The sequence below is a fragment of the Balaenoptera physalus genome (assembly GCF_965194825.1).
Source record: "Balaenoptera physalus genome assembly, chromosome: 9".
Taxonomy (NCBI): Eukaryota; Metazoa; Chordata; class Mammalia; order Artiodactyla; family Balaenopteridae; genus Balaenoptera; species Balaenoptera physalus.
The window spans coordinates 28,476,815-28,500,312 of NC_138888.1; the positions used below are offsets into that span (position 1 = coordinate 28,476,815).

A 23,498-nucleotide genomic window follows, 5' to 3' on the forward strand; every position below is an offset into this window, starting at 1 on the left:
GTGTGAGGCCGGGGGATATATGGGAAATCTCTGTACCTTTTGCTCAACTTTGCTGTTAACCTAAGACTGCTCTGAAAAATAAAGTCTATTAAAAAAATGGTGGTAACCAAAGCAATGCAATATCGGGTACAATAAAGGGAATTCACTATAGACACTATGATTAGCACTATGCTAGATGCTACATAAAACCAAACAGGAGACAACTTAGCAAGGAGGAAATACAGGTATCCCCTGCTATTCAAAGGTTCACTTCACACCACCTTGCTTTTACGAAAGTCCTACATCAGTACCTAATATTTTCGCTAACTGCTAACCAAAAGAAATCCGAAGAGAACTTTTGCTTTTCTTTTGCAGCCACCTGTTACAGAGGCAGCACACACCCTGAGCGGTTAGAGTGGCCCCACCAAGCTCCTTCCCCAGGCACTACACTCAGCATCTCGGCATCAAGCCCCATAGTTTTGAATTGTGTGAGCATCTGTGCTTTATCTCAATTTTGTTATTTTTATTCACTTTTTATTGAAGTATAGTTATTTAAAATATTATATTAGTTTCAGGTGTACACCATGGTGAGTTGATATTTTTATAGTTTACACATCATACACAGTTATTAAAAAATACTATCTTATCTGTGCTATACATTACATCCCTGTGACATTTACTTTATAACTGGGAGTCCGTACCTCTTAACCCAGTTCACCTATTTCATCCCTCTCCCCACCCCTCTCCCCTCTGGCAGCCACTAGTTTGTTCTCTGTATCTGTGAGTCTGCTTCTATTTGTTACATTTGTCTTTTTTTTTTTTTAAATTTTATTTATTTTTTGCACCTGTTAGCAAGATATGTCCCAAGGTAAACTGCTGCTTTGCTTTATGTCATTTTGGCCTACTAAAGGTATCATAGGAATGCTCTACTTTCAGATAGTAGGGGAAACCTATACTACCTTTAGAAGACAAATAAGTAAGTTAAAAGAAAATGTAAAACTTAACATTCTGTTTTCATGGAAATGTGTATATACATGCAGCAGATTTTTTAAGTGGCAAGGACTCTCAGATCATAAGAAAATAAACAAGTCTGCAATGGAACAGAGTCTATTTCCAACACATGTAGAAAATCTCACTTTATATTCAACATTAATAATCATAAGAAAATAAGCATGTGAGAGAATATTTAGAAGTATGATGCACTAAATGCCAAAACCACAGTGGTCCCACATGCCACACACAGAATTCTGTGAGCCACCAACATCTCATAACGTGGGCGTGTACTTACTGGCACATCTGCCACAGGCGATGCCTGTGAGAACAGCTGAGTGTTCAGACTCTCCCCTTCCCAGTGGTCTGAGCAGAAGAAGTTTCCTGCTTTATCAGTTGGAGATTCCACCTAAAAGCAAACAGGAAGTGCTTTGTTGTTTCTAGAGCTAGAACTTCCCATGAAACTGTTAAACTCAAGAGTAAACTTTTGTAAGATGAATAAGGTCTGGGGATCTAATGTATAATACGGTGACTGTAGTTGATAACACTGTATTGTATAACTGAAATTTGCTAAGAGAGTAGAACTTGAATGTTCTCACTGGAAAAAAAGGTAAATATGTGAGGAGATGGATGTGTTAATTAACTCCATGGGGGAGAATCCTTTCATAAGGTACACATATATCAAAACATCACATTGTACACTTTAAATACCTTGTAATTTTATTTGTCAATTATATCTCAGTAAGGCTGAAGAAAAAGTAAATCTATGGCCAATCTCTCAACCACTTATCCTTATGTGAAAATAAATTCAAGAGGCACTGTATCGAACCTGTTGGAAATGCTTCTTGACACCAATGTAAAACAGTTAGCTAGTGGGAAGCAGCAGCATAGCACAGGGAGATCAGGTCAGTGCTTTGAGATGACCTAGAGGGGTGGGATAGGGAGGGTGGGAGGGAGACTCAAGAGGGAGGGGATGTGGGGATATACGTATGCATATGGCTGACTCACTTTGCTGTATAACAGAAACTAACACAGTATTGTGAAGCAATTATACTCCAATAAAGATCTATTTTAAAAAAAAACTACAATGAGATACAATGTCACACTCATTAGAAAGAATAAAATCAAAGACTTACCAAAAAAATAGATACTATTAATTTAATTAGTTTCAATTTTCCATGATGTCCAAAAATTAAATATCTATGTATCAACCAGTCATCCATCCATCTATATATCAGTGATTTTAAAAAGTACAGTACAAAACTGCTTCCTTCTATTTCCTTTATACTCTCTCACATGTTTTCTGTTCAAACAGGAAGGAAATACAAGTGGCTCGGCTTCCCAAATGCAAGATCGCATGCCTACAGCTTGGCAGTACCTCGTAACTGCATCTTATATGAAAATCTTTTATGAAAAGTGGTGCTGTTACACAGTGCCTCCCCCCTCCCCCAGACACATCAAGCTGCCCCACAAGGGACAAAAACAGCAGGGTTGTTCCTTCCAAAGGATCTCGTGTTTACCTCTTGTTTGATCTTCTTCAGTAAAGGTGGTCCATTTTCGTGAAACTCAGCAACAATTCCAGATTCATCAGATTCCTGTTTAATCACATCTTGTAGGTCTTCTACTAGATGAGATGGTGTCTGAGGCTGAAGGGATGATTGGGTACATTTGCATCAGAGGAAAATTTCTGTCTGTGCTAATAAACCAACTAAACCCCAAGAACTTTGTGAGAACTTACTAGCATCTTCAGGGGACCATATTTAATTTCTTGAGCTGCGAGTGCATGTTTGAATGGTGTAGGAGTTCTCGGAGAGCTTTCTAGGATTGACCTTTTGATAGCTGGAGTTCTGAAACTTTAAAAGGAAAACAAGTGTTGGTTAAATATAAAAGAACATATGTCCCTTACATTTCTCTACCTATTAAATTTAATATTTTTCTACTGAATACAATAAACCCATTGATATGGAATAGGGTATGCTGAGGAATCATATATGTATTGTGAGGGAAAAGATAATATGTACATCACATATTCCAAAATATCATACCCCAAAACTGAGAGCATTAAAATATTTCTCATCTTTCTTTAATCATTCTGAAAACACATGAAGTACCCCTAAGCCTTTATAATGACCGTAAGTATTGTGAAGATCTGATGTCATTTAAAAATCAGTTTTATCTATTCATTATCTCTTATCTACCCACAACAGAAAACATATGTTAACCTTTTAAAGTGTATTTTATATTGGAAACAATAAAATTGCTTTTTTAAAAGGTTTCTTATAATTCTTATTGATGTTGTCTCCCATTTCTTTGAATTGGTTAAGGCTTTATTGACTACAAATGACTACTTAATCACTCCTTGGCTTCTAATCATATAATTTTCCTGGGGATGGCAAAAGAGGTCCTATCTATAGATAAATTTCAAAAAGAAAAAATAAGATTAAAAAAATATGAACTAAGTAAAGAACCATACTCATTCTGAAGTTTATAATCAAAGAGGAAAGGAGGCTGAAAAAGCTTGTTTTTGGTGAAGAAGAAAAGGACTTATTGAACAAACAGAAAAACTGAATGGAAAAGTTATTTTAAAATTACCTTTGCATATATAGGAAATTTTGAAATGAACTACAAAAGGTAATTTAGTTTATTCTCCCACCTTCTACCTCTAGGTAGTTCTAACATGCCCAGGACAGACATATTCAATGTGGAAATACACATGACTATGTATATAAAAGTGGATCAGTAAAATTACATATATAAATAGATCAGACATTTGGGGATTATATTCTATTAATTAAATATAAGTAAATAAAATAAATAATTTTTTTCTTGAAACAAGGACTTACATAGTATTTTCCTTTTGAGTTTTCACAGTCTGGTCTCTATGAAATGGTGTTGTAACAGTCAATTTGTGACCATTGAGAGGGGTGGAAGTTAAAGAAGGCATTTCCAAGTCTAAGTTTTCATGGTTATTGGAAGTGTTTAAGAACTAAATATGGGAAGAAAGAAAAAATACTTAAATTAAACAGTGATCCTTTACTCAGCCCAATTTAAAAATCACATGTTGTTAACAAGTAGGTATGTTTTACTGACCCATTATATGAGATAACAATGATGTTAACAAGCACATAGTGTTTTATTTCAATTCAGCACCCAAGATTTGGAGTATGATTTCCAAAAAATAAAATCTAGAGTCAATGCTGAAAAACTTGCAAAATCCTAAGGAAACATTCTCAATAAGTGACACTTGTCATTAAAGAGAATGAGATGCGCTTCTTATTAACATTAAAGGTGTTAAAGTGATTTTTTTTGGAAAGTAATCATTTTTTTCTTTCATACTTTGTTTTTTCTCTTTAATGATCTATGAACCATTATTATATAAAGTTGACATTATGTGGAAAATTCTTGAATAATTTAAGCTGTATCTCTCAGAACACTGATGTTCTGGGAAAGTAATAGGTGTTCCTCAAATGGTTCCAAGGTAAAACAAATTTGGGAAACACACATATTGTAATCTCCTCCTGGAAATTCACAATGCACATCCGTAAATTAAAAACTTTGAGAGGTCCTGCAGTAAAGAAACCATTTTAATTTTGTTTGATTCAGTGTTTCCCAAACTTATATACCTATATATTTAGATGTTTTTCTGGAACATCATTAAAGTCTTGTAGAACTAATATACTTTAGAACAGAGTTTGGAAAATACAAGCAAAAAATAAGATCTTTCTTTAGTGGGCATATCATTTGCTCATACCTAAGTTGTTCTTAAAACAGACTCAACAGGCATAATTGGAAAAATGTTTTAAAGAGCCAAATTATCCTTTAGCTTCAATTATTTTCATAATTAAGGACCACAAGTCTTTGACAAAAATTCTAATTTCCATGCCTTAAAAAAGCTGTACGAAATAAGAACATTCATTGGCAAAAACTGCCAAAAAATATTATGGCACGACTCAGAAGAGCCAATGTTGAGAAATTGAAATTAAAACATACGTTATTTTTCTTAAGCATTTGTTCCTCATTTTCTCCCAAAACTTTTTCACTTAAAGATGGACTGGAACCTTTAAATTTTCTAGTTGCAGCTCAAATGTGATCTAAACATAATTTGGTTCCCTCCTCACCTGGGTCAGTGAATCACATAGCAGTAAGTGAACAAAGAGGCAGAAAATCTGTTAAAGTTTTTAAAGGGATGGGAGAAGAGGAAGAAATAGAAATGTTAAACTCTAGTGTTGAAGGAAATAAAAGCACATCCCAGGCAACTAACTCTCTTTAGAATCACCAAAAAGTCAGAGAGAGAATTAGGACAAAATCATCAGTCTACAGACAGCCTACACTCTGGGAGGCGGTATGACTTAGCAACAGCCAGAGGCAACAACGGAATGAAATCAGTGAAGACAACAGTCATGAGTCATTTGTTCCAAAGGATTAGTTTCTAGATTATTAAGGTTCAGGTGTCTGTTGAAAATTAGTAACAGCTGTGCAGAAATTGTGCTCTACCTGCGAGGGGGAGAAAGGTAGGCTTTTGACAGGGGAACGCTTGGGAGTTGAACTGCTGACGTCAGCAAATATCAAGGAACTAGAGTGTCCAGTGGCTATGGGGCTGGCCTGGCCCCGCTTTTTTCGAAGGATGACCCGTGGAATTGTGCTGGGCCTCGCAGGAGGGAAGGGCTTGGGCAGGTCAAGTGAACCCTCACTCAACTTGCGTTTGTTCACCCTCGTGCTAGGCTCTCCTGCAGGTCTATTCACATTGCCCTCTCTTTGCTGAAGCTGGAGGGCTTTGTCTGCGTGGTGTTGGCTAGGTGAAAAAGCTGCTTCTTCAAAGAATTCAAAACTGCTGAGATCACCCCACGATGAAGGATCCTGAAACAACGTGGGAGGCGCGGAACTTTGAGACAGTGTGTGCATGATGTGTGCCATCACCTGAAACACAGCACTGAGAAAGAGATGCTGAATGCAAAGAAAACACCTGGCCCGCTTGCTTGACCTCCTAAGAAACAGCTTCGGGATGAACAGTTGTTCTGGTACACTGCATGGTGCGTCTCCCATGCTGCCTCAAGGCTGGCCCTACCCTGGTGCTGCAGGGACCTCCTGGTACTCTATCATTTGCATGCAGTTCAAAGCAAAAAGAAGACCTTTTTGATAGCACATTTTGGCAATGTTCATCTTCTGTCTGATGGGGGATGCAGTAAATGCTTTTTAACCAACTGGGAAACAAAGGAAATTAACTGAGTGTCTGCTTTTGTGATACTGAATTCAAGTTTGTTTCACCAGAGATGGTTTGTCTCAGTGAACCAGTTGGGACTGGTAATCAATGTTTTGTGGAGAAAGCCATGCGCCAACCAATGAACATATTACCACTTCAAATATATTGAAAGATGGCTTTAAGCTCCGAGTGAACATAATTCTTAATGTGCTATCCAAAAGCAAAGCACAATTTTAGGGAAACACAAAGGAGTAAACAAAGTACAAAAAGAAAAGTTAAAAATAATCCAAATATCATTCCTATCACCCAAGCTCTACTTATAGGTCATTAACTTTACTATTTTAAAAAATATGCATTTTTGAAGGAAATAAGTGAAAAGCTACCTTTTTTATCTTGGTAGCCTAAGAAATCAGATATTGAAAAGATATATACACAGAAACTAAAGTCATACGTTTATGTTAACATATGCTAGTAACACGATATTCGCCGTAGAAAATGGCAACAATTTGAGGAGTTTCCTAATTCCCCTTCCAAAAACATTAACTTGTCTTAAAAATTCTACTTACAGAATCTATAAATTGAAGTGTTTCTGCAAATTCTAAGAGGTTCTTAACATTGTCCAGAATGGTGCCTTGGTGGACGATCATGCACCTGGCTGGAGAGGCGCTTTCTTCAGGTAGGGAACCAGGATCCACCGGCAGAGATGGAGTGGAGTGGTGGTCTTCCAAACAGGAAACAGGTGCACTGTCTCCATGAGGTCTGGTGTGGTCGGCAATGGTGGTGCTGTGCCACCCAGGGTAGCTGCATGTGTGGTTCTGTGTCTAAGGAGGGGGTGGGGGAATAAAGAAAAAGCGGGGAGGAAAAAGGGAGAAGGAACTTAGCAATGAAGTTGCACAAGGTATCAGATGCTGTTAGAGGAAAGATAAAAGTCATTGCATCATCTAAAACTTGCGCCTATGAGACAGTTGTCAAGATGTTTCCTTTTATCAATGCAAGACCCTGCTTTTTAATAATGGTATAGCCTGTCATCTATAGGATTACCTTCACTGTCATCATTTTGTTAAAGCTGCAAATAGAGGGATTATGTTACAAAGTACAACTCTCACATGGAATGTCTTAAAAATCTACTTTGACATAATTTCCAGTAGGATCATAAATGTTTGCTGCAAATTAAGAAGTGGGCTATTCTCATTCTAACCTACAAAAAGGCTGGAGGATTCAAGAGTTAGAGTTGCTTTTATGTGCATATATTCTTGTGGCTTCTACTCCTTTTTTAATGCTACAGATTGCACTGATGCAGTGAAGGGCTGCCAAATCAACGTGGTTAGGAAAGCAGAAGAGCAAATTAACAGAAGTCTCCTTTCAGCATGACCACGCAACAGGAGAAATTGCAAAACATTAACTAAAGTTAAAAAGTGGTCGAACTATCATATGCACATAATCATTTTATTATTTAACCAAAAAGAAATCTACTCCTCAGAATACCTACTGGGTATCACATCTTTTATTCTCTTTGTTGGTTAATTACATACGTTACAAAGTGCAAGCTGCTTTCCCAGTTTGCTGCCCAATCACTAGAAAAGATGTCAAAATTCAGTAATGGTCCACACAGCTTTTGTGCATGCAAACAAAAGAGTCATTTATGTTGCTTATGGAAAGATTTAATATATATCTTTTTTACATGTATATACTGGACATACATCAAATCATGTTTGAAATGATAAAGTATGAAAATCTATCTTAAAAAATAATAGAAAAAGAAAAAATCGAATGAACAGGCACCCGACAGATACACAGCTTTGTAAAAAAAAAAAAATTGCAAATTTTCATTTTTTCTCTGCTAGTCTTTGAATTGATTACAGTCCTTCTGAAGAAAAAAAAATCAAGGATGAGAATCACAAATGGATATTGAGTTTCTATGGCAACACCAAAGGACTACTTCCAACTTAGTCAACACACATTGTGATACCAACTGCATTTTATTACAAGCAACCTCTAGTGTTTAAACATTGTTAGTGGATATACAGAGTCTTGATTAGCGTGATATTTAGAAGATAAGGGAAAAGATACAGAAGAGCACTGGGGTCAAGCATTATCCCCCACCCAGATCAAGTAGGCGGTGACGTCTTACTGGGACTGCCTGCTGTCCTTTGAGTTCATTCTCAGTCGACATTAGAAGCAACTCTAGCTCCTTTATTCGCTTTTCTTTCTCAGGGTCTTCATCGTTATAGTGTCTCTGAAATTAAAAGTTACGGGAGAAAAAAAAAAAAAAAGATCTGGTGGGAAAGTGTAAATACAATGGTTGTGGCCTGAGGTTCACGAGGGACCACACAGAACCCAAAGAGCCCTGGCGTGGAACAAACGCCAACAGAATCTGGCCACTGTAGAAATCTCTGAATGTTATCCCAGACATAAGGGAGGGATGTGAAACCTGAGGCTAGAGGAGATGCTGACGGAGGGGTTGTTTCAAGTTCTAACATCAGAGAACCTGAGAATTCTGGCACTAATTCACTCTGGAAGTGTAGCTTGCTGGCCAGAACTCTGCCCACCTCTCCACGGCCCCCTTTTCTTTTAACTTCAGTGGATCAGGTGCAAATAAGCGTTTGGATGAAAGAAACAGAACTGTGCCTTGAGTAGCTAATGAGTTTCTTCACGAAATGATCTTAAAATGGGCTTACCTGAATGGCTGCAGCAGCTGGCTGAGGGACATTGACTATATTTACATGTAACGCTACAGGATATGGGACGTGACTGGAGACCTACGTCAAAAAGGCAAAACACATATACACTAATATGTATAAAATAGATAACTAATAAGAACCTGCTGTATAAAAAAATAAATTAAATTAAATTTTTTAAAAAAGGCAAAACAAACAAAGGCCGAGTCATTCATGGTTCCACGTGCGTCAGGCGACTTGTTGGCTTCCTGAAGTTTTGCTCTAGGACTAAGGAACACAAACAAACAAACAAACAAACACTTTTCTGATAAAATTCACAAAGCAAAATAAATAAATAAAACCCAACTCCAATTTGAAATTTTAGCCAAGCCTTTAATAATGGTTAAAGAGCTAAAGCAACAGAGCGAAAGAAATTTAAGGTGCTCATCGATCCTGATAGGAAGTATTCCTTAGAGAAAAACAGAAAGAAAAATATAATCTAAAATACATTCACGAGTGTATGAAAGAAGTTTTGATGGTAAAAACGGATGGCACTAGCTGTTTATAAATAAAAATATTTTTCTGTGAATTATTATGAGCTTTAGGAAAGAGTATAGCACCTCTTAAGATAGTTCATTCACCTGAGACCAGTCAGGAAGGTCTGTAGTCAAATATATGGAACAGACAGAGAAGAGTAAAAACTACTTCTGATATGTTTTGCATAGAATTTGCTTATGAACTCTGAATTCTTGGATAAGTTTCACCATTTATTATTGTTGATTTTAAGATTCAAGTTTCTTGATTTTTTTCTCTTTATTCTTCTTTTCCCACCCAATTTGAAGATTTTTTTCCATAAATATAAATATCAAGAAATGAAGAAAGAATCACACCGATTCAAAGGAGGATAAAAGATGTCAGATGTCAGTCACAAAACTGCTCCTGATTCACAGTAAGAAGGTAAACACTTACTGAATGAATAAATTAAGATACTTCAGCTAGATCACTACCAGAATTGAACTTACAATCATCTGTTAAATTTCAGTGTCAAACTATTTCCTCTTTAAATGTAATATTACATTCACTTTTCATTTGAGCAGAGAAAAGTATTAGATACAACTGCACCTCCATCCCCCCATTCTTCTTCAGCAGTACCTTGTTAAGTAAATTTACATTCAAAAGCTAACCTCCCAAATTAGATTCGAAGCAGCAAGTTAGAATCAAACAACTTGGATTTTAGTCTGTACTATCTCTATGAGCTGTGTAACCCTGGACAAATCACTTAACATCCTCATTTCCGGATCCATATCAGGGATAACAACACCTACCCCTCTCGATTGATCGTGATCATGACCATGTTCATGAAAGCTGAGAAGTATGCACCTGAAAGGTATCATTATTACCTGGAGCTAAAATAACATCTCTCTCATTAAACTATATTCAGAGGAATGGCTTACGTTTTGTGCTTCAGAAACGTGGTAATAGGAATAGTCATTGTTAACTGAGGGCTGGCCAGTTGGAGGGAGTTGAGCTGAAGGTAGAGCATGGGCAAAACCCATCAAATGGCTGTTCTTCTGAAAACTTGTGGCCACTGGTGGCTGGCTGGCTTTAGAAGACTCCTGCAGATAACCTTCCTGCTCGACCTTGCGACGCATGGTAGAATTCCAGTGGTTCTTGATAGCATTATCAGTTCTGCACAGAAATATATCACATACACATTTTACAAACAAAAATTTCAATTCAGATTACAGTTAATTGACAGAAAACTGTTTCTAACAGAGACCCTTTCTTTTGGTCCACTACGAGTGTTTTTTTCCTTTTAATTGTTTCTGTCTTCTCTGCGTCCTAAAAATCATGCTTCCACTATCACCTAATTAAAAATTGATAGGTTTCTCTAAGTTACATAATATGGAACTTATACAGTTTTCTATAAATGCTGAAATCTTTTAGCCATTTTGTTTCCTTGTTAAGAATATTTCCAATACAACACCCTTCATGTTTATTCTGATTGTGGTACAAGACTCTAATACAACTTAAAGTTCTGGCTGTTCTAGAAAGTTACTCCTTTGAGTGTGGCTTAGCAGGGCCTACACGTCACAACAGGCACTCAGTAAAGTTTGGTGAGCAATAACAATGTTGCTGCCGCCTCAGTGTCTACTCTTTATCTAGAATGGCACTAGCCAGAGATTTTGAGTAAAAAAATTCCCACCTTTTGAAAACTACCTCAAATTGTTCCATAAGCAGGCAAATGAAGCCATAACCAGAGGCGAAAATGCAAAATGGGATCCAGAAGGGAAAGAGGCTAACTCCCCAATATATTTTCAAACTGCAAAGCATTTTTACTAAAGTTTTTCAATTCTCAGGAAAACAGTTTCTCAATTCAAAAAAACCGTTTTAAGCCTCCCTTTTACTATTTCGATGGGGGTGGGGGAGTGTATGCTAAAGAAAGAGGAAGTTCAATTGCCCCTTAAATTTTTGGAAGAATCAACAGCATATCCTTTCAGACCATGTGGGAGAAAAGGCCTCCTTTTATCAACCTCTTGAATTCTCTAAGCTTATACTGAACCAGGAGGGAGGAAATGTTTTAGAACATCACAAGACAACACTGCATAGACCATGAGAGCCATAGCCTTCTTTGAAATGACCCTTTCTCCACTTTGGGGTTATGAAGCTCAAGAATAAAAACATTTAAAATATTTCCTATCTTACAATATTTTTATGTAAGATTTATAATTAGTATCTTCCAAACTAAATGGCATCCGTTATAAAATGTTTAAATGGGGAAAGTGGGACAAAAATGAGCTTCCATAGATATCCCTCATAATGAGGTCATTTTTGTGCTTTGTTCATTAAAAAGAAAGCTTAACAACGACATTATTTAAAAACCTGGAAGCAGTACGATAATTCTAGAAATACAATCTTTCTTTATTCAAAAGAAAAAATTAAGCCAAGTGGTATAATGAAATGAACATGGTATCAGGAAAATGGTAGCCAAATTCCTTCTGGTCACTTAACCAGCTGTGTGAACTCAGACCAAAGACAAACTGTCTACCCTTGGTTTCCTTCTATGTGTTTAGAGTTTCGTAGTTTACAAAGTGCTCTGACGTTCGTTTTACTTGATACTAGCATTGGCCTTACGAAGTAGGTTATACCCCGTTTTGCAAATGGGGCAACTGAGGCTGAGGAAAGTTGGCCCAAGCTCACTGTTGGGTGGATTCTGGAAGTCCTCAGCAAGGTAAACTCTAAGATCTCTTCCAGTTGTAAAAGCTATGGATCTAGTTTATCTCGTGAAACATTTACCATCGATAAAATGTAATTCACTCACCATACATTTTAAAGCAGAATGTTAATACCCACTCCCTCATTCTTCCCAATCAATATATTTTTTGACATATTATTACCGTCCAGGCAGTAGCTTTGCGATTTCTGCCCATCTGTTCCCCAGTCTCTTGTGTGCCTGGTAAATAATTCTGTCTTCCTCTTCTGTCCAGGAGGTTTTCTTAACTTCTGGATTCAAGTGGTTATGCCACCTCTCCCTACATTGTTTTCCAATTCTCCCCTTTAAGTGCTTGGCAATAACAGACCAACGTTTCGGACCGTATTTCTGTACAAGCTCTATCACCTTCAGATAAACACACAAAAATAACCTATGTTTTAATGTTATGTAATGAGTCAGTGTAATCATTCTTCATGTTACAAGATCTTTAGAAAATTTCTAAAAATCTGCTTTCATTCATGGGAAATATGGGAATGGAGTCCTCTGCTTCCTGTTTGCACACTTTACCTGTTTCTTCAAGTTGGGAAACAGTCAACAATGTTGGGGAATATTCATAATTGTGATTCACACACCAACAGAGAAAGAACTTACTCTCTGATCTTCTTCTTTGGTCCAAGGACCCTTGATGAGCTCAGGGTTTAGTACTTTCTGCCATCGGTGCTGGCACTGCACATCTGTTCGATTCTAGGCAAATAAGATAAAGTATGCATTGTCATACAGATACGATGTGATAAGCACATGAAGACTGTTGTAATGTAAATCACACACGGACAATATGCAGTGAAAACATTCAAGAACATATTTTAGGGCATATTTGGAGAGCCCATTACTTACAGCTAAAGAACATACAAAGAATATATCAAAGTTGCATCCAAAATTAGAAGCTCTGCCTGCTGAGGGAAATAGTCCTGCCATGTGAACTAAAGGATCATCGTACTGCATACCTGGTTGTCAATTTAACTTAACCTTAACCTCAGTGTATTGAATTTGGAAGTACCCACGTGGATTAGGACTTCTTAGAGAGTCCATATTGATGTTGGACTTTTATGGGAACCCACTCTAAATGACTCAAGTTTGATTCCCATTCAAACTAAGAGATGTGCTTCAATTTAGAACCACAAGTGTTAATATTGCAGAAAGAACAAAGATGAATAAAGACAGGCCCTGTTTTATAAGAGTTTATAATCTTGTAAGAAGTAAAAGACAAATATATAATTAACTAATAGAGGGCAGAATTTGATTCATATGCAAGAAGAGACCAAAGTAAAATGATATTGGGGTGGAAAAAGGAGCATCTTCTGAGGAGGAGAAATTATGTTTCCTTAGAAGGAGTCCAGAAAAGCTCTTGGCATGGACTTTGAAGGATGGATAGAACATTTTAGGAGGTGGCATCACCAGGGACAAAAGCTCTCAGGAGGGAAAGCAGAAATGAATTCAACCAAACCTGCTTACAGAAGGGAAGTAGGAAACAGAACTGGGGCTGTAAGTTGAGGCATATGGGAAGGCCCTCATGTGCCAGGCAGTTTACCTGATGTGTGAGACTCGAAGTTACTGTTGCTAGTTTTGAAAAGTAAAGTACAGCTGCATTTTATGAAGCTCCATCTGTCAGTGGTGTCTGGGATGTATGGGAAAGTGGAAAGCTACAAGTAGGAAAGCCAGTTATGAAGGCAATGCAATCGGTCAGAGAAGAGGGAAAGGGGCTGAACATACGGAACAGTGAGAAGAATAAACAAAGGAATCCCAGATTCCTTAATCCTTGCTTGGTTGTAGGGGATGGGGGAGTATGATAAGTCTAAAAGAATGCCAAAATTTTAAACCAGGGTACCAAAATTATGGCTATTGAAAAAATAGGAAATTTAAAAGAAGCTGACTTGGGGGAAATACCATGAGTTTAGTCATCTACTATATAACAAATCATCAAAATGCTAATTTATATTATCCTAAAAAATTAAAAGATAAAATAAGAAGCAAACGTTTAAAATACATTGTAAAAATCCTTTAACAATATATTTAGAAATTTTAATTATACGCATTACAATAGAAATATAAGTTACAGATAAGGCATTTCTCCCTTACTTCTTATATACAAGCAAATATGTCATGTCTTAATATCATCTCCTACAATATCTTATTTAAATCTTTGGGAGGAGATTTCCTTTTACAGAAAGAAAAAATTACTAACTTACCGGGAGATAATTGGCAATAACTTTCCAGTCATCTGTTCCATTCTGCTCCACCAGCTTCTTTAGTTTTTCATCCTAAGACATTTAAAGGTAATCCTAGGATATCAGTCATTTACTGTACAACTCTATTCAAGTTAGAGTTAAAGGGGAACCAACCCGCTCCCCAAAAAAGAATCTCTCAAAAATAACCAAATTCAACAAATATTAGGGTGATATACTGGTTTACAGCATAGATTTATTTAGAGTCAGACAGACCACAGTTTGAATCTTAACTCAGCTACTGATTAGTTGTATAAACTTGGGTATATCATTTTGCTTTTCTGGACATTAGTATTGTCATCTGTACAATGGAAATGATGATGTCAACAGGGTTATTTGGGGATTATATGAGTTAATTATGCAAAACACTTAGCATAATGCCTGGCACATTGAATGTTTAACATATGGTAACTTTTAAAATTTTACTTTGTGGGAAAAAAGTAATGAACTCCAGTGTTTGACTTCAGAGACATTGAACTATGGCAATAGATAGGCTCTCAGTAAGAAATAGTTCAAGCTCTAGTCTAACATTTAGTAAGTTCAACCTCTTTCATATAAAAAAATGTAAGATCACTTTTCTTAATTACACTCGAAGGCATGTATGATGTAAGAAAATCATTTAGCTTTTGTATCAATGTGTTGACAATTTAAATGAGACCAAACTTATTAGAACACAGAAGACGCTAAACGTCAGGGTGAAATCTTTCAGTTCACAAGTGTCTTTCTAAACATGTTCAAGCAAAAGAGAAACCTCATGTTTCTGCAAAGGTAACTTTCACACACAATGTGAGTCCCCGCTATGACACAGTCACAGGAATTAGGAAACCAGTGTTACAAACAGAACTTCCAAATCACTGAGAATCACCGAAGTGCACAATTTCCATAGGTAAAATATGGATTTCCTATGGACCTCACTGGAAATCCCATCTGCCTGTCAATGAGAGCTCTGGTTTAAGTGAAGGAGGACAGGATGAAACCGAAGAGGAGTCAATACCATTTATTCTCACATGAAATCTTCTACAACTGGTAGCAAATTTTTTAAAGAACTTTGAAGAAAAAAGCAATTTTTCTCTTACATTAATAATTTTGCCTCCTAAGCATTTTTCCATTCCCATAGAGATCAAGATTTGATAAGCTAGCAGAAAAAGAGAGGTGAGAAGGAGACACATCTCCATCCATTTTTGAATGCTTTCAGAACAGACATCCACATATATTTCTCTGTGTAATATTATATACCAAGAATGTTAAATGAACCCATTATAACAAGATAAGTTCTGTGAGTGTTTTGCTTTATTCTTTTGTTTTGTTTTTGGAAATAGCAATTCATTCATTTGTTCAGGGAACATCTGTTAATATCCCACTTTGTGGCAATCGATTCTGGGTTCAGGGAACGCAAAAATGAATAGACGTTTAGCCCTGCCCTCAGCAGACTTACAGTCTACTGGGCGGCGGGGGGGGGAATATACATTACAGCAACAATAAATAAGAACATGTATCCATTGGCTGGAGGACGAATCCAACCTGTCTGGGGAAGCCAAGGATGGCTTCACAGAAGAAGTGATGTCTTCACAAGTGTTGAAGAAGTAGTAAGAAGTTGTGGGGCAAAGGGACAAGAGCAGAATAGGCAGAAGGAAACGCAGATAAAACAAAGTGAGGAGGGGACCTTCAAACAACTGCAGAAAGTTTGGAAAAGGATGGTATAGTGTCCACGTGGGGGAGTGGTGAGGGGTATGGACGCGGCACAGGCAAGCTAGGATAAGAGTCAAAGAGCCCGTTAATGAGTTTGAACATCTGTAGTTCAGCTGAAATTTTGTTTTTTATAAATGGATGCACTCTAGGTTTTTCCCCATGTTTTGATTACGTGGTTAGTTACCTCTTCCCTGGTCCACCTAGTTTTCCCCAAGTGACGCTTTCCAGACTTGGGAAGCAGCCCATCATAATCATGGTCACACATCTCAATGTCTTCATCATCCTCGTCACTACTGTAGATGCTGCAGAAATAAAAACAGGCAGATGTGGACTGAAACAAGAGGATTCAAACTACTGGATTACAAAACTTACACCAAAACTCCTCAACAATCTTTTCAAAGGTTACGAAGGTAAAACTTTGAAAACTTGCATAACGAGACTGTTTTTGGCACTCTGTTGCTCTAGGATTGTAAACTGGTTCTGCTGTTATTGGTATCCACAGATACGGCAAAGGACCTGGCACTTTCTATTGCTCTGCATGTTTAAACCTGCTGTTAATGTTAGACCAGTGACAAGTTACACAACTGGCAACCTTCCAACCAATGAAGGTTTAAGTTTAAAACTTAATGTTAAGGACAATAAAAGGAACGAGAGCCCATGTCCTTTACGTAAGTACACTCGCAAAACCTTTGGTATACGTCCCATCATTTAAGTAATATTTCCCAAATACAATAAAAAAAACCCTCAATTATGTTATCCTAATGGGACTGGTGTTTTATTAAGAGAAAAAAATTCAAGAAGTAATGCACCCAACAATATAATTATAGTCATCCCTTAAAGATTAGAAGATTAAGAGAATCTAAAAGGAAAGGATTTTAAAACCTGAGAAAGGATAAATGATCAAACTGCTTTGTAAATAACGTTAATACCAAACAGTTCAAAACTCCAGGCCAGGTTGATCCAACTTGTGGCCACGTTTACAATCCTCAGTTTCCAGAGTAACCAAGTGAATAATTAGGCCACATGATAGAATCTTTCTCATGTTTTTTCTACCTCTGACTGAATGGTATTTGAAAGATCTTAAAATGTACCTAATCCAAAACTGAGGGATTCCCCCAGGTGGGTTTAAAAGGAACCCATTACTGTTTTCAGAAGAGCTTTTTCTTTTACCTACTTGACCACAACTATAAATTTTGATGACTTTTGAAGTAACTCTATACTTAATGTTTATTAATCATATAATGGATAGGTGAGAGTCATTTTACAGCCAGTTTACTTTTAGTTATAATTTTACTTATAAAACTTAAGATATGAGGAAAAATTATACTACCTTTAAAAATTTACTAAAATTTATCATTGTAATATTGAGAATTCCATCAAACTAAGAACAATAAAAATAATGATATAAAGCAATATCATAATGCAGATTATTATTCTAAAAAAGAAAATGTATGTTCATATCAGGTTTTGTCTTCCAAAAGTAACTTACAAGTATATATTACCCATCCCTTACAAGCAACCAAAAATGCTTACCAAAATTCCTGAATTTGAGGTTCTTATAATTTAAAACTATTATTTTGGGAAACAATCTGAAGGTCCAGGATGCATGGTGACAAGTAGGATGTGATCCAAACTTAAAATGCCACCACAAAAAAAGGACCACTAAACTGTGTTTATGATCTATAACCATCTTTCATTTAGTGTCTATCCTTTTAAACAAGAGCCTGATCCTGTTTCACATTGTCAACAAGGGGCTCTAAACCAACTTCTGATTAAAAATTACAGTAGTTTCCCTTTAATAAAAAGCACAAGCATCATAAGGTGAAAAAAAAAGTTATAATCCTAGCGCTTTTGAAAGGTTCATAGGGAACTCCTTGGAAAGCCCCCCCCCCAAATGAGGTGGCACTCTTGTGAAATATCAGGGATACCAAGAAAACCAGAGTAATCTGAAAGTGGAGTCATAGATTCAACTGAATTTAACTTTGGGGGTTTGGGTGGATCTGGAGATCACGTTTTCAGAACTGAGGACTATTTTTTTTTCAGGTTTTTATTAGTTATCTATTTTATACATACTAGTGTATATATGTCAGTCTCAATCTCCCAGTTCATCCCACCACCACCTTCCCCTTCCCCCCCCTTGGTGTGAGGACTATATTTTCCAAACCAGTAATTGGACACCACTGTCTTGGCAACAGATCAACACTCAGGAATAAGCAACAAATTCAGCCGCCCATAGGGGGCAGCCTACACCAGGTGAGAGAGAATAGACATCAAACACGACTAGGGTTCTGGAGGCAAAGGTGCTAGTTCTGCCTCCACCTAGCTGCGTGACTTGGACAAATCACTTCCTCTCTCTCACGACCTCAGTTCCTCGCCTATACAGAGGGCTTGGATTTTACTTCTAAGGTATTTTCCAGGGCTAATAAGGGATAATTCCACATCTTCCATGACTCTTAAAAATTAAGCAGAAATGTGCAAAATCAGAGATGTGCAAAAGCAAAGTCTTGGGGAAAACTTGGTGTGTAACTTCCGCAGGTCCTGAAGAGGCCATGAGGGGAGCAGGGCGAGCCCAGGGCTGCTCACACTGTCAGCTCCTGGGTCCATCAGCAGGCTAGGCGCGGGGCTCGCCTTTGAGCTTTGCATGAGATTTCCTCCTTCTAAATTGTCCGGGTCGTCTAAGTAGCATGATTAATTTCTACTAAGGACCTGAAATAACTTTTCCTTTATCTGCTCTGAGAAGATCTCAGACCCAACAGTCAGAAGACTCTCAAAGGCTGATTTCAAGCTTGATGCACCCGACTCCCCACCTGCTAGACCTGGTGTGGTTACAAGAGTACGACTATGAATATTACATTCTGTCAAGGAAACAAACCGTGCAAAGAAACGAAAAAGAAGAGAAGTGTTGGGGGCTGGGAAAAGGGAGGGGAGCGGGAGGAAGTGCCTTGTGGCCGCTACTGTGATTCTAGAAACAGGGTTCAGACTCATTTCGCTGACCTGGTTAATAATCCCTGCCGAGTTGACGTTCGCCTTGCAAGAAACGGCTTAGCGCCCGCAGCCGGGTTTCTCTTCCCCCTGAGGCAGGTTCAAGGCTCCCGCCCCTCCTGGCCGCCTCCCCTCTCCGCTACCTGGGAGCCACAGGGAACCTGCGCGGCCCCGCCCCGCGGGGACAGTCGAGATCTCGGGGCGCGGAGCCTCCCCCGCGTCTCCTCCCAGCACCCCTTCCCAGCTCCCTCCTTCTCCTCTTCCTCCTAGTTTCCGCTCTCGAAAAAATAGGTGACCTCCGCTGCTCTACTGTTAAGTCCCAAGGGCGAAGGTGAAACCACTTAAGGGGCAGCACCCCTGCCCCGCGCGGCCGGGCCCTGGGCGAGGCTTAGGGAGCCAGCGGCCCCCCAAGTCGCCTCCCTTTTTCTCCGGCACCCGGCCATGCCTTGGCGCCGCTCCCCGCCCGGCCAGGCCCGGCCGAGGGTGCTGCAGCGGGGCCCATACCCACGCTCTTTGCAACTTCCTAGCTCTGCAAGAGGACCCGTGCCCGCTGATTCGAAAACAAATAAGTAAAAGAAAATCAAAAAACCCGAAGAAAAGAGGGTGGGTTTACTTTGCCTCCAGGGACTTCTCCCCAGAACCTCCTGGCGAGGGTCCGTCCCGTCTCCCCTCCTCCGACAGGGCGACCTGAGGCTGCAGAGCTGGGCGCGGGGAGGAGCGGCGACCTCGGCCGGGTCCACGTGCGCGCGCCGCGCCGGGACCTCTTGCACAGGGGAAGAGCTCCGGGGGATTGCGTCCCGGTTGCGCGGCAGCGGCCTTGGGTGCTGCCCGCCTCAGTCCCTTTCCGTTGAGTGGCAACCGTGACGGCCGCCGAGCGAGCCCCTACACCCGGCCACCCGCAGGGAGCTCCGGCGCGTCCAGTCCGGGAAGTCCAGAGACTGGTGGAAGCGGGAGCTTCAGCAAGTGACAGTTCAGACCAGTCTTTTCCTCCTCCGCTCCCTATTCCCCTCCTTCCGGCCGAAATGTAAGGGCACTTCATTCAAGATACCCGGCGAGCCTCCCCAAGTACGGTTGACATGTGCGTCGCGGGTGCGTGTGAGTGGGTGTGCAATGTTTGCTTTAAAAGTAAAAGCCTCCCAGAGAATAATGATTAGAACCTTCAAAACCAGGGCTTAAAACAATTTGCAAATGTAGAGACCCTTTCCTCCCCTACAATCTTCTTTCCAGCCGCCTGTCAGCTGACACTCTTCTTCGCCTCCATAAAGAATGAATGAAATTTACATGAACTACCTGCAGCTACTATACAATCCGGCATTTTCCCTATATCTGCCATATGCTCTGCACTTCCAAGTCCAAACATATCGCAATGCATCCAGCAATTACGCTGCGACTCCCTCGCCGACACCCGCGGCATCAAGCCAGGGACCTAGTGGGCTCCCCGGGACTGGTGGGCACCGCTCTGCCCCCGGCTGGAACGTGCTGCTTTTTTCCCCTAGACAGAATGTACCCCCGTGCAACTTGCAAAATGAGCCGCAGGGCGTGCTTCCCAACGTCCTAATGCATTTCTCGCATAGACTCTTCCATTCATCAGTCCCTCGAGCGGCTTCTGCTGCCAAGGCAAGGGCTCTAGGTCCTCGCAGGATCTGACAGCCCCGCAGAAGATCCGGGAACCATTTCCCACCTGCTCTCCCGGCGCCTGGCGCCCAGCGCGCCCCCGCCCGCGGCCGCCCGCCCGGGATCCCCGTTACCTGTGCCGGGGTCTCCGGGCCATGGCGCGGCGGGCGCGGGGCTCCGCTGGGAGCCGCGGGAACCGCACTGGGCTGCCGCCTCCCGCTGCCCGCCGCCTGCCTGCGTCCTTCCCCGGCTGCGCAGTGGCGCTCCGCACCGCCGGGGCGAAGTTTCTCAGGAGAAAGAGGAGGAGGAGGAGGAGGAGGTCGCGGAGGAGGAGAAGGAGGAGGAGGAAACAGGTTGATATTAAAGTGTAAACTCTGTAAACAGAGATGCCATCAAACAAAGAGCTTTGGACACTCCCCCTCCCGCCAAATCTGGCGCCCCTGCAGTGCGCACGCGCCCTGTCCACCGCCTCCGCGGTAGCCTTGTCTGCCGCCCGCCGGGCTGCCCGGCCGGCGGGGCCGCCGCTTCCCTTCGGCTCTCGCGCCACCGCGCTGCTCCTGGCGCGCTGCGAGGCCCAGGCGGCGCGCGGGCGGATAGCCCGGGGCCAGGGAGGGGCGGCCGGGGGCTGCGGCGGCGCCCTTTGCTGAGCAAACCCCGCTCCGCGGCATGGGCCGCGCGGGGCCGCGCCACGTCCCACTGATGCCTCCTCCCCTCCTTTTCGGTGGCCGCACCGCCGTCGCCCCACTCGCCTTGCTCCTGGGCACCCGAACCGAGCTCGCCGGGCTCTGCCTCACTGTCGCAGGGGCGGCAAGGGGGGCGGGGGGGTGGGAACTCCTCCGGCATTTGAGATTGGATTTTCTGCAGGGTTTAAAACTCAGCTCCCTGGCGATGGGGCAATGTTGGGTTGGGGGATAGGTAGTAGGGGATGGGAGCGTACGTTTGCATAGGATGTTTGGCTATGTTTTTGTTTTTGTTTTTTTAAATAAAGATCATCTCTAATTTAACTTGGTGACCAAAGACACTTAAGTACGAGTGGGGCTGGAGCTATCACCGCTCACACATGGCGCACCCCGGCGGAGCTTTCACTCTTCACCCAGATCCTGGAGCCAACACACCACCTTCGCATTGTCACATGCCTTCATTCTCACCGGGGCACACGCCCGGCCCCACCCACCCTGCCCGGCCCAGGCGGCGCCCACCACACACCTCTGCCCATGCAGAATGCAGCGCGCGCCCTGGATTACACACCTGCAAAATCCACAGGGTTCCAAACAGCCCGCCCCCAGCAGAACTCAGGAAACCCCACGTGTGCTTGCATGGTTTTAAAAGTTCAACAGTCTGTGATACGGAGGTCGGTATCCACGTTGAGCATAGTTTACGACTCTTTGTTTTACGAGATAAAAATCACGAAAGACCTTCGTGTTCATCTAACTAGGGGCTCCCGAAGAAGTAAAGGGAGAATATAAGTGCTGAATTTATAAGGATTGATGATTGGGGGATTTTAGGGGAGTTTTAGTTTTACTTCCGTTTATACACTTGTACCATTGGGGATTTTTTTTTTTTTTCATTCTCTGTACACACTAATTTATTTTTCCTTTAATCTTATAGGAGTTTGAGACTTCTGCTGACTGGGTTTGTGAGTGTCCCATGTACCCCGGCAGTTCAAACTTAGCTCAGAAAGCATTTTTCTTACTAAAAAAGCATTTTCTTACTGAAATGAGTCACAATTTTATTAAATGGTGAAGCATGCTTGGTTTCAAGATTTTATCTGGTGTTTTAAACTTTGTTTCTTAACATTGTAATATAGTTTAAATCCTTATCAAAAAGTGTTAGTTTCTAGTTAGGTTTTAACATTCCTTTCTTCCTGAGGGGGGAAAAAAAAAATAACACTGAAACAAACTTATTGTGAGATAATTCAGTTCACAGTCTTGAAAGACAAGTCACTTGCAAGTTAATATATTTTAAAAGCCAACGTTTATTTCTAGTTTCTATAATAAAGTTTCTTTCTCCATATCAAAAATAAACAAATTAAAAAAAAATACCTAAAACAAACATCTAGAACCCACCCTTAAAGTAACTGCATCTGTCTTTGGGATTATTATGAATCTAACCGGCATGATTCCCAAATGCTGAGCCTCTTTGGCACAATAAGAGTGTCTGAACCCTTCCCCAAGTGAGTTCACCGCCTCTTTCCCAGGATTTTTAGGAGATGGAAGTGGTCTGATTCTTAAACTCCTTTTAAGTAGAAAAATACCAAATTCAATTTTATTTCCTTTATTCCCCTTGTGCATCATTTTCATACATGTTGTTTTGAGAATTTATAATATTGTCATTCCCCAGACATTTTGGAGTTTAGGTTTACATTTTTTTCCCTCCTATGTGTGACAAAAATATGGATGCGGACAAATATAGTCTGATAAAGAGTATGCATACAATGATTCTACTAGGCTAATTTGGGATATATTGCCACCTGATAAGTATGTAGAAGGATAGAATCAAATGGAATTATAAATTCTTGTATGGATGAAAATGTATTTTCAAAGACATTACAGAATATTTACTGTAACTATATTTAGACGTTTCCTTCCTCCACTTATAATTATTACAAATGCATTTTTAGATGACAACATTATATATTTCATTAGTATCAAAATCTTTTTTTTTTTTTTACAGATCTGCTGCATCAGTTATTTTAGTGTGGCAGGCCTGGGTTAGATCTAAATTCAGATACAGCCTTTTATTTGCAATGTGCTAGATGGGGGTCAGCAAACTTTTCTGTAAAGGGCCAGATAACAAGTGTTTTAGACTTTTTGGGCTGTGTTGCATATTCTTCTACTTTTCTTTTTCTTTTCTTTACAACACTTTAAGAATGTAAAAACCATTTTTAGCTT

General features: G+C 40.2%; 1 protein-coding gene across 5 annotated transcripts in view; it reads right to left on the minus strand.

The window, feature by feature from the left end:
* Nucleotides 1-21,786, minus strand: part of MYB (MYB proto-oncogene, transcription factor) — a 35,017-nt gene extending 13,231 nt beyond the window's left edge. The window contains exons 1-14 of one of the 5 annotated variants that reach the window (XM_082474701.1): nt 20,742-21,786; nt 16,196-16,313; nt 14,287-14,358; nt 12,692-12,784; nt 12,225-12,445; nt 10,281-10,515; nt 8,848-8,928; nt 8,301-8,405; nt 6,736-6,990; nt 5,464-5,826; nt 3,813-3,955; nt 2,708-2,822; nt 2,490-2,615; nt 1,268-1,378 (exon numbers count right to left, since the gene is read on the minus strand). In XM_082474701.1, the coding sequence (XP_082330827.1) occupies nt 1,268-1,378; nt 2,490-2,615; nt 2,708-2,822; nt 3,813-3,955; nt 5,464-5,826; nt 6,736-6,990; nt 8,301-8,405; nt 8,848-8,928; nt 10,281-10,515; nt 12,225-12,445; nt 12,692-12,784; nt 14,287-14,358; nt 16,196-16,313; nt 20,742-20,764 (2,061 nt within the window). In that variant the 5' untranslated portion in view covers nt 20,765-21,786. Of the gene's footprint in view, nt 1-1,267; nt 1,379-2,489; nt 2,616-2,707; nt 2,823-3,812; nt 3,956-5,463; nt 5,827-6,735; nt 6,991-8,300; nt 8,406-8,847; nt 8,929-10,280; nt 10,516-12,224; nt 12,446-12,691; nt 12,785-14,286; nt 14,359-16,195; nt 16,314-19,005; nt 19,203-20,741 lie in introns of those variants that run through there. The other 4 variants (XM_082474697.1, XM_082474698.1, XM_082474700.1 and 1 more) reach the window with 4 other exon arrangements.
* Between the last annotated feature and the right edge of the window lie 1,712 nt (nt 21,787-23,498).